Here is an 11,639-nt window from a genome sequence, read left to right as displayed (position 1 = left end):
AAAGTAGTCTAGTATTCTTGCCATTAAAAGCCTTTATTAGCATATTTGGGTAATCTCATTTTTCATCACAGAACGGCCACTCAGCGGGGCTTCCACTTTTTCACTGAATGCGATTCGAGGTTTAAACTCTAAATAGCGCATTTATTAAAACAATAATAATAAGCGATTGAAATAAGAGGAAGTAGGGTGTGTTAAGGGATGCGGAAAAAATCGCGTGAAAGTCTTTTTTTTTTTTACACCAACAAAATTCCATGCACTCGCAATGGTGAATTTACATTGCAGTCGAACACTTAACTGTAAAAACAGAAGTTCCATGCCATTACAGTCAGTCCATGGAAATTCCGCGCCGTTATTGTTATTAAAATAGACAAAGAAATGAAAACATAAACTATTGTGGAACTGTTAGAAAATCCAGCACACTTTAAGCAAGATATAGTACAGAAATAGTTTAGGCTCTGAAGGGTTAGTGTTTTTCTTATGAATATTGAAAACATTCTTATAAGCTTATCTTTTTAAGCGTAATAAGCTCATTACAATCATAAAAGACCTCAAGTCAGCAAGGCGCATCACTTTGCAAGACAATTTTAAAACTATTTTCTCTCCAAACAATATAGCTAACAACGGCGGGCGTTTAGGATTGACGTGATGAACTCTTGCCAAAATGGCAGTTTGAGAATTTCCTATCACGTTACATGCAAAACACCATAAATGTTCAACAACAAGTCAAGTGCCACCTGTGTCTTTCGAAAACTAAATTTTTTTTCTCCAAACTACATGATCAGAATACCGTATAAGGCATTGGTCGGCAATGGAAACATAATTAATGTTTCTGAGATAAGTTTAATTTTCCCCTGCTTTACTGATCATTATTTGATTAAATAAGATAAAAAGGCTCCTGCAAGAGATAACGTCCCGATGGAAAACGTTTAAAATTGATAAAACGACGGCTATTTTCCATTTTCTCTGGGAGATTAAAAAGGTGTTACAGAATCAGGTAAAGAAGAAATTTAGTTAGATAGGTTTAAATGAGTTAAACTTCTCTTTTCTTTCTTTCTTTGTTTTCTTTCTCTAGAAATTGTCAGTTGTCCCACATTCCCTGTTTGGAGTGGTAGAAGTGATAAAATCCGGGCATGCGCAGTCTCTCAACTTCTAAGCCTACAGCTAACACTCTGTCGATCATTTCCCAGTCTTCCCCGCCCCACTTGTGCTGAAAGGCCTGGACATTCATTCCTCCAAATCTGTCCCAGTCCGATTTAAAGATACCTGCAAGTAAGTAAAGAAACAATTACAGTCGAGTCTTCCTGTGCGTAGACTACGAGTAGTCCCCCTTTTTTCCTCAGGGATAGTAGAGCGAGAGAAACGCGAGCGGGCGTGAAAATCACCCCACGCGAGAAAAGGCGACACGCGGCGGGGAGAGAGTGTGCCTTTTCTCGCGTGGGGTGATTTTCACGCGCGCTCGCGTTTCGCTCGCTCTACTGTCCCTGAGGAAAAATGGGGGACTACTCGTAGTCCATCCTGTGCGACAACCCATCCAAAACACCAAACTTTTTCCAGTAAAAGTCTTGCGGTTGGAACCTCTAGTAAACCACCACCTTCTGTAAGCGACTGCTACCACGTTTTTGGGTTTAACGTTTAACGGTTTAATAATTTTCCACTGTTTTTACCTCTTTTAAGCGACCACTTAACGTACGGGCTTATTTCTTTGTTGGCTTAGTTCTATGGAGGAGATATAGGGGGACCTTGACTACCAGAAAAATAACGAAACGTGAATTTGGACCTTATTTTTAAATATACAGTATTTATTCACAACTGTACATTCCCAACCCCCTATATGCAAGACAATTACAGTCTGTACTTTATATAAACCTGCTTTCGTTGTAGGAATTACAGCAATACTGTTATTTCTAAAATACAGTTTGGTACAGTCTTGCAATCTCAGAGTCAAATGGCTCCTTCGTTAAAATGTTTATCACAACCTAACTCTAACCCACATTTAAGAAACTACAAGTAATTGATCTTGCTTGGCTAAACAGGTTCTTATAGTTTTGGGTATTAAAAAGGCAAAATTGATGCCCCTTCCCCACTCCCCTTAAGTCAAGGATGGGAAAATGGCGCGTTTTGGCTTTTGCGCGGCTTCATCCTTGACTTGGGGGAGGGGGGGGATGGGGGTTTGCTGTTCCATTTTATTCTGTCCAAGGTTGTAGGTCGAGCTAATTTTCGCAAATACGTCTGGGACTAGTTGGTTGAGTGTGATCGTCCGGGTGAACGTAGTCCTAAATAGGACTGTTGTTGTTGACAGTGACTGACGTTTCGACGACCTGTGCGGTAGTCATCTTCAGAGTCAAAGTGAGTTGTATCACGTCAGTTGATGGTAATAATTGTAAACTCTGGTTATTGACCTGATTGGTCAATTAAGTCGCGATGTTATTGGTCGTTTGTTAGTTAAGATGTGATGTTATTGGCTATGAAGACTCGTAATGTCATTGGTGCGTTTCGATCCGTCTTGTCACAGTTAAACTGTCGTTTATTGTTGGTCAAATTGTTGGTTGTCCAGTCGTTCTCTCGTAGTTAGTTTTGCTTGAGTTCGTCCATAAGTCGTTTGCACGGTGCCGGTAACTGTTGACTACGATTTAGTAGCGTTTGTTCTAAGTTAGTAAATCAGCTGTCTAAATTGAGTCGTTGATAGTAGTCTGTAGAAAACGTAGTAAATGTGGCAGAATCCCAGTCTATTTGATGTTTCGTCTGTAAATGATGTTCAGCAATGTGATTGTTGACGTCACCTTTTCTTGTCGCTCGTTTGTGTTAGGTCAGTTGCGTGCTAAGATTTCTGCCGGCTTCACCAATGTAAGTGGCCTGGCAGTCGCAGCATTTGATCTTGTAAACTGCTCCCTGTCTCTCCTTCGGTTTGTCTTTGTCCTTGACATTAGTAAGCAGTCGTCGTAAAGTGGTTATCGGTTTGTGTGCAACACGCATATTGTAAGTGCTTCTTATGTACGGTATAGTCGCTGTAGTAACAGGGCCAGAGTTGACGTTGGTCTGAGTGTTGGAATCAGAGTTACTGTGAGTTTTTCGTCAAACAAAGTCAGCACTGTAGTTGTTTTTACTAAAAACGTTGTTTAGGTAGCCAGTCTCGTCTTTTAGGCTGTCAGACGAGTCGCAAACTAGTTGTGCTTGTCTCGTCAAAGCCCGTATAGCTGTAGCCTTGTGAGAGGTCAAGTTGTACGATGAATGGTCTGGTAATCTGTAGGTATGTGTCCGTTTTCTGTAAATTGTCGTTCGTAGTCTGTTGTTGTCGCAAGTGACCAAGCAGTCTAGAAAAAGTATTTTACCATTTTACTCGATCTCCTAGGTAAACTTACCGTGGGTGGTATGGGTACAGGGGATAAAATTGGCGAATAGCTGACCGGCGAGTTGCCAGCAACGGTCCCAGAAACAATTGCGGGAGGTATTTCGGCTCCAGTTCCCCTCTGGTTTCTAAAGTGGCAAATGACTTACTAAATATTCCAAAGCCGAACGTTTCCCAGAATCCCTTGGGCTGTGTAGAACTGGTCAGCGGCCTACCACAGAAGGTTAATCTGAACAAAACTGGCGTAAACGTCATTCTTCCTTCCACCGTGTGCTGAGCATGTGCAAATGAAAGTATATCAATCATAATGTCAAGATTTAGTTGTTTTGTGCCTCTATGGGAGAGTACGTTTAATCTTTTTAGTTGATCTTTTCCAAAAAGGTATATTTTAAATGCCACTTACTTTTTGAGAAAAATTAAAGTATTTAGGTTGTCATGTTGAGTTTTTATGTCTTATTAGAAACCACAGATCATAACGTGGGCATTATTTTCATACCAGTGATGAATCCATAGAAGTTTGATTGCTTAAAAGCCTGCTGGAAACCCCGGGGTGAGTATGTACCACTTTGGCAGAAAAGGTACTCCAAGGTACAAATATTTTAGCTAAAGGCGTTTTTAAATACCTAAATGACAATTTTCTGTACCCTTTCATATCGTTCAACTCGTGAATTTCCTACCCTTTTATATACCCGAAGCCTGAAAAAGGTACACCCCTTGGGCGGAGACTCCTCGTGTAGACCATCAATAGGGAGGATTCTCCCTCGGGCTGAAGACTTTTGATCTTAGAGGACGCTTATTTATGGCCTAAGCCATAGATAAGCGATTCATAAAGAAGGCAGTATGGCCGAGTGGTTTAGTTATTTTTGGCAGCCCTGACCAAGCACAGCTCCTCATGCTTGTAATAACCGAAGTGAAATTGCCTCTAGTTGGCTGGTATTCTTCCTTGTTAACCTTGTCTTTGTTAACCTTGTCACCTCACCTTATTTGTCTCAATAACTTTTAAATCTGTTAAAGAAGACCTATGGTGTTACGATTCAAATGAAATCTGTTAAGCAGAGCTGTTGTATAGTACTCAGTATTCTGCTTCTTTGGATTTTGCAAAAAAAAAGTTGAATATTTTGTGTTTTTCTTTGGTGACTATCAGGAGTGAAAGCCGCTGAATTAAATATGTTCATCATCATACGTTTCCAGGTAACTGCCCACCTACCCCTCCCCTAAGACAACATTTTTCCCTAAGTGAGAAGTAAGTGTTAATGTTGACTTAGAGGAGGGGTAGGTGGGCAGTTTCCCAGAAACGTATAATGATGAAATATGTTGGGCGTAAGCAAATCACAAAGCCATATCTTTTGGTACGAAGTTCTCTTTTAAAGTTCGCTTTTAAATTTTCCCTTTTTAAGTTAAAATGATAACTGTTAATTTGATTACCTTTCTTACAGCGCTAAACATATTTTTAGGTGTGATAAGATGAAGATCATACAAAAGAACAATGCTGTGTGGATCGCTGATGGTGTTGACCGCCGACTGGATTGCTTCGGTCTTATGAAATGCTCCAGATCGCTTCAAAACTCTGTAGCTGTCCAGAAAACTCCTATGAAAAGGTAAGACAACGAAGATTACCTCAAATTCTCGGTTAATTGCCCCCGCAGGGATTTCGCCCAGAGGCGAAATCCCGAGGAGGCACCCTAGTAACTCGCGCGTATATTAAGGACAGTACTTACAGTTCAAATATACAGTCAGTATAATAGAAAAATCTCGATTTGCTCGAACTGGGGCCGCGAGGAATCGGTAGGTAATGATGACGTTTCTATTGTGTGCGCCCGCAAGTAAGAAATGGTAAGGATGACGTAAAGACAGAAAATCCCGAAGGGACCGCTCAGGTAGATTTTGTGACATTTATTGTGCAGTCATACTTCGATACTCTTTTGCGTTACGCAGTGACATTCTGTGGAGCAGTTGTTTTGAATTAAAGTTATGGACCAAAAGACACTCGTTAAGCGCAGGGGAGGTTATAAGGTGCGTTTAACTGTGTATATATAAACACTTGGAGAGTTTGCCAGACACGAGTTCACAAATCATTGATTTATATTGGAAACCTTACCAGACACTCTTTCTCTCTCTTTGACCGGAATAAGACTCAGCCCCAAACAAGCAAGGCGAGTGAACAACGGCTAGCTTATCACTAGCAGATTGATGGACATTTACAGAAATTCGCCGACAATCAAATTCTGTGCTGACTTATTCCCTGCTCACAGATGTCCTTCCATTATAAAGTGTCAAATTAGACTAGAATGCGCTAGCGTGAATCGATCAAACGTCCTTTTAATTTCTAAGGCTTACTTTCCGGCAAATAAAATGAACTGAATGTAAAAAGGGAAAGAGAAATAGCGCAAAATTCAACTTCTAATTAAATATTTTCTTATGGTTTAGAATAAACTATTCTCGAAACTGAGAATGTTTTGATCAAAGCTGTGTAAATCGAGCTGAAACTGTGCATGGAACCTTGCGTTTTCTGTATTTCTCTCACCTATTGTATGGAATATGTGTGAAAATCTTCATTATGAATCGATATATTTCAAAGAGCTACGCCACCAGCAAGAATACTATTGTCCGACAATATACAGAACGAGGGTAGCTGTAGTGTCAACTATTACTAGTTATTACATTGGAAGGTATTATTTGATTGATTAAGGCATATCAGAACGGATCTGTATCGGGCAAGGTTGTGTGGGTAAAGTGGTAAGCTTTTCAGACGTCTGAATCGAAGGTCTCTGTATCCAAACTAAGACTGTTGTTAACTTGCGTCTTTCTTATCATTCCATTATTCCAGTTGTACCAAAATGGTACCTGCGAATCGTTGGGCGAACATTTAAAACACATACAAGGGGTGGGGTAGGAGGTAAGGAATAAATGACGCAAAGGACCACAATCGTAGACAGAAATCCCACATTTGGAACCCTTTCTCACACACTCATCCTCTCCTTCCACCCCATTATTCTGAGACCAGGCCCCTTAGAGGGGAAAAGGCGAATATTAACTGGGGGTCAAAAATCGACAAGCAATTCCCCGCTCGGTTCGCCTCTTTTTTCGCGCCGTCACTGTGTTATTCGCCCTTTTTCCCCAATAAGGAGCCTAGTCCTAGGCTACCACCCTCCCCCCCCCACCTACAGTGCTGATATCGCGTAGCCCAAATTCTTCAGAGTTTCAACATTGTTTTAGGCTGGGATGGGAGGGGGACAGTAACATTTTTGATAGCATCAAATCCCTTTTCCAAACTTTAATTGCAAGGCACATAATTCATGGCATTTCGTTTCAAGAACTTCTGTCCAACATTGCAACACATTTTGCCTCTTTTACTGGAACAAAAAAGGGGCAATTTTGAAATATGAGATCTGAATTTGTTTGACTCTTTACCGCTTAATGCCATTGTTGAGGAGTCCCTGTTGTACTCTTTACTGTAGAAGCATCCTTTCCCTGCGAACTCCTAAGAATTCGTTATAAATAAGAGGTTAGGTTTGACTGTGATTCACCAATTAGGCTATCTTCACATACCTTTTCAAAGCCTTTTCAATATCCACGTCCGGACTGCCGTAGTCGACCACGATAATGTTCACGTGATCATCACCTGTCTCACGGCAGATCCAGGATATTTCATCGATAAAGTGCTGCGCCCAACTACCTTGGTTCTTCACGGTTAAAATGACATTCACTGTCACCTTTCTTTGCCACGTGATCCTGTTTGGCCTACAGAGGTTTGAGCTGTTGTGGAATTTGTACACGAAATCTACCAGCTGCACGTTAGCCTTGTTCCTAGTATGATCTTGAAACACAAGCTCCAGAAGATATCGGTTTCCTCGGATAATATCATGGTTCTTCTCGATGTTGACGATGCTTTTTAAGGAGTAGTTTCTGAAAACGGAGGTTCATGGCTTAAATTTCGAGTTTTAAATAAAGTGTAGCAATTTGTCTGAATTTTTTGATGTGCTAAAAACGAGTACAATCACAATGGCCAAGCACTGAGATGGTTCTCTGCTAGCCTGTTTCATTCGTAATTCAGATATTTGAGATGCCCCGTCGCCTATTTCCCTTTCGTAAACGGTCGTTGCCATTTTTGACGGTCGATGGCACCATTGGTAACCAAGCCTTTAGTCATGATAGATGTAATACCGTAAAATTCCGAAAATAAGCCCCTCCAAATATAAGCCCCCCAAAATCGTAACGCAAAAAACCCTCCGCTCAATCGCCCCTCCGAATATAAGCCCCCCCGGTGGGTTTGTACTTGGAATTTGCCCTCGAATACAAAGTAAAACAAAGCAAAAATGGTAAATTTCCTTCCCACTACAAGCTAGAGAACGCAAATTTCCCTCCGTACATAAGCCCTCCGAATATAAGCCCCTCCAAAACGGCCTTTGAAAAATATAAGCCCCGGGGCTTATTTTTGGAAATTTACAGTATATTCCTTGGATTTACTTCATACAATAAGGCATATAATACGTTTTTGAATAGTCTTAGAAAGAACGACGTTGAAGCCCAAGTTGAATTTACGTTAAAAGTTACGGAAAGGCCTAGGGTCACCTGTTATTGTATCAGTTGAGAAAGAAAGTTTGCTAGTGTATGTACTTCAATTTTTCGGAAATTTGGCGTGTCGGTGTGATAGTATAGTGGTATGGGAGAAAGATTAGGATACGAAAAGTCCTGGTTCGAGGTTGCGATCTTCTTTCTTTTTAATAGAAAAACTCTCAATAACAGGTCAAAAATTTTCAAAGAGTCTAAAAATGACAGCGACCGTTTACGATAGGAAAAGTTGCTGCGCCGTTCCCATTATCTGAGCGCTTGGATCAAGCTAGTTCTTAGCATGCATTATCCTGTTTAAGCACAGGGCACCCTTAACAGCTTGCTTATTCTGTGAAAGATCGGAGGTACTTGTCATATTTGGACCATTAGGATACGTTCACAAAGCAATGAACGAATTACCGACCGACCGAACAATTTGACTGGATACTTGGTTCTCTCAGGACCGATCGATATTTTCGCTCTGTTCACTCGTAACTTTGAGCAGCTAGGCTTCTATATTTTCGTACGGTTAATTAAGGTGGATCCGTATAAACGAAACACCTAAAACTACGAATTTTTCGATCATTATACCTTTCTGGGAAACTGCCCACCTACCCCTCCCCTAAGCCAACATGAACACTTACTTCTCTCTTAGGGAAAAATGTTGGCTTAGGGGAGGGGTAGGTGGGCGGTTTCCGGTACCGTGTGAACGTAGCCTTAGTCCTCTTCTTAGACCATTTTGTTTACAACAGACGGTTTTGTTGACGATTAAGTCTATGAATAACGAAAAAACTAGGGGTGAGTGGGTTAGGATTACCAGCATAAAGCACAGCCATACCCTGGGTACATTTCGTCAATTTTCCTCGTAAGCATCTGCAGTAGTGTGAGCACTTCATCCTGGTTTAAAACATCATTTCCCTGGCAATCTTTCTTTTGTTTGTATCCAATACAAATGAATTCTTTTGTTCCGTCATCTGGAAACACAGAACTAAAATGTGTTTGCCAAATCCCTTCAAATTGCTTGAACTTCCGTTTCTTGGTGTACGCTGGATCATAAGAACAACTCGGCAAAACTGACAACAAATCATCGGATATATCTGGAAGTTGTTCGAAAATTGCCTTGTCATATTTATTCTGGACGTCAAAATCATCTCCAAAAAAGAATGAAAATTCTTCGGAAAGTCGGGTTTTTTTACTTGGAATTTCCATTCCTATGTAATCTTCATCATCTTCGCCAGCATCTGCATCGTTATCGTCTGTGTTGATGATACTGTTAGCTTGTCGAAGTAAATAATTTTCTTGCCTTGGTAATTCATGGATTGGATATGGAAACTTTTCATTTAGTAGTGGCGAGAGAAACATTTGAGGGATTTCACTAAAGTGCTCCCTTCCCGGAATTTTCCACGTGAGGTTCACGTGATCACGACGCATCATTCCACCGTTCATCACGTGAAGAACATCAAAGAAATATTTACCGCCTTTCTTGAGGTGAATTTGTCTTGAGATTCGACCTACAGATTTCCCTAAGAAATTGTGATTTTCCTTTGCAACTTTCGCTATTAGTGCAACCTCTGTGCTGTTTTGTTCCTCACTGAGCCAGAACTCGGCATAAACATGCGCATGGAAGTGAAATGTATAACTTCCTGTGATTGGAGGATGAATATATCCCATGATTCTCTGTCCATACCAGTTCCCCATCGGACCGGAGTTGATAGTGTCACGTGACAAACGCTCTTTTGGTAGTAATGGAAACAGTGGGTATTGTCTTAAACTGTTCACTTTCGGACAGCATAACCCTCTCCAGATGTGGACGTTGACGCCTTTGCCGCTAACAAAGTCTTCCTCTTGATCAATAACATTGTTCATTTCATTATATTCGGCCAAACGAGTAACATCGTTGCCATGGAGACTTGAGAGCTGATGCTTCCAGTCCCTCTCTGCCTCGACTTTGGCTGCTAACAGATTAGGCATAACTTTCCCAGTCGCTTCCAGTTCTTTTAGATCTACTATCGCTGTAAATATCTCAATGTGAAAATTACTCTTTTTAACTCGCTCAAGTATCAAAACAGTTATTAAAAGAGAGCCGACGATTAAAAGCCACCGGCGAGGAAAGGGCCTGCCAATGCGTCGTCGGGTTCTTCTAAGCATGAAGCCTTGAATTTACCACAGACGCCATGCTATTTCATCTGGACCGTCTCAACAAGAAACATTGGGCGATTTTAAGCTATAATGCTTCGTTTGTTCAAGCAAACGAGTCGACAATAAGTCCGTGGACATGGCTGATTTTGACTAGTGCTTCAGTGTAAGCTATTGGTTTTCTTAGCCAGTCCCGGTACCAGTCGAAAGGAAAACCTGATTTGTCAATTCTGTCTTAGTTGGTGTTACCTGTTAAAGGACATCCATGAATAGACTCAGCCTCGTCCTAAGGGAATTCACGACTACAGTGGAACCTCGCTATAACGAAGTGTCACGGTACCGAAATAATAATTCGTTATAGCGGGCTCTTTGTTATAGCGAAGACCCCGTTATAACGAATTATCTGGTTAACAGCAAAAATATTCGTTATAGCGGGGTAATTTAATAAATAACGATTACCAAAAATTCAATACTGCACGTAGAAAACATTATTTTTATTCATTTGATACTGTAAACTGTAAGTGTAAAGCGCTGACAATCAAGACATCTAATTCATAAACACTTTGTCGTTCAGTTTTACCTTGACTGGTGCGAGCGACCGGACAAAATATTCGTTACAGGGGGGTAAATTGTGCGTTGGAACCGTCAAAATATATTCGTTATAGCGGGGTTCGTTATAACGGGGTTCGTTTCCACAAATTTTACTGTAATTCCTTCAGATGTTTTCCGTTATAACGGGGTCTTCGTTATAGCCGGGTTCCACCGTATTGTGAATTCTAGGTTCGCAAGCACGTAACAAGGCGGCCATTTTGGTGGTCAATACGATAACTTTTTTTCCGAAAATTTTCTTGAAAATATAGATGGTTTTCACAGTGACGTCATCAAATTGTAAAGTCAAAATAGCGAGGTTTTACGAATTCTTATTTACACTAAGTTGAAGATAATCAAAAAGTTAATCTTTGTACGAGTTTTCAGTCCCATAGCATGTTTCATTTCGAAAATACAGCAATTTGAACTTCCGAGTTTTCACAGTGCGTGACACCAAAATAGGAATGCTGTCTCGTTGAAAAAAAGTCTCTCCTCTTGATTTTCAGCAGTATAACCATTTCAAGTATTAGAAGATATGTTTATGCGCACGTAGACTAGTTCTCGAGTGAAAAGAAGGAGCTTTTATAGAACAAGTGAACTCCAGATGTTTTTGTTGATTTTCGGCGGCCATATTGGTGCACCAAACCTGTGCACCAATATGGCGTCTCCATACAAAGCTCTACAAAGATGCGTGAAACGTTTCGGCAAATAACTCAGAAAATGTAGGCCAAAAAGACCTGAGACTTGGACAAATTGTTTAAATATTAGTCTTTTATAACATATCATTTTCTTGGCTTCTTTTCGTTGGACGGTTTTCAATTTATTTTTTTGTTGCGTGACATTGAAAACGATCTATAGTTTTGTTCCTAGTAAGACAAATGCTTTTGTTTTTGATCACCGAAATGATGCCGTGACGTCACGTGCAAGCAGCAAAAAGAAAAACATTAGGATTAATTATCGACGGATTGTCAGTTGTGACCACCTTTTATCCATAGAGATCATAGGGATAAAATCACAA

The 11,639-nt window shown here is 40.5% G+C and overlaps 1 protein-coding gene across 1 annotated transcript; it reads right to left on the bottom strand.

Moving 5' to 3' along the window:
* Positions 1–1,078: 1,078 nt before the first annotated feature.
* LOC140941991 (uncharacterized) lies at positions 1,079–10,045 on the bottom strand. Its single transcript, XM_073390987.1, has 5 exons — positions 8,736–10,045; positions 6,896–7,252; positions 4,772–4,934; positions 3,496–3,619; positions 1,079–1,263 (listed from the first exon to the last, which is right to left on the bottom strand). Exons 1-5 carry the CDS (start codon positions 10,043–10,045, stop codon positions 1,079–1,081), a joined length of 2,139 nt encoding a protein of 712 aa, XP_073247088.1.
* Between the last annotated feature and the right edge of the window lie 1,594 nt (positions 10,046–11,639).

This window comes from Porites lutea, chromosome 6, assembly GCF_958299795.1.
Source record: "Porites lutea chromosome 6, jaPorLute2.1, whole genome shotgun sequence".
Taxonomy (NCBI): Eukaryota; Metazoa; Cnidaria; class Anthozoa; order Scleractinia; family Poritidae; genus Porites; species Porites lutea.
Note: the sequence above shows the minus strand (reverse complement) of the source record. Positions and strands in the feature narration are given on the sequence as shown.

Excerpts from the sequence above, each read along its gene's own strand:
- LOC140941991 (XM_073390987.1), bottom strand. The coding sequence starts at position 10,045 with ATGCTTAGAAGAACCCGACGACGCATTGGCAGGCCCTTTCCTCGCCGG. Across the intron at positions 3,620-4,771 it reads TGTTTAGCGCTGTAAGAAAG|CACACGGTGGAAGGAAGAAT; the intron begins GTAATCAAATTA and ends GCACATGCTCAG. Across the intron at positions 1,264-3,495 it reads GTTCGGCTTTGGAATATTTA|GTATCTTTAAATCGGACTGG; the intron begins GTAAGTCATTTG and ends ACTTACTTGCAG.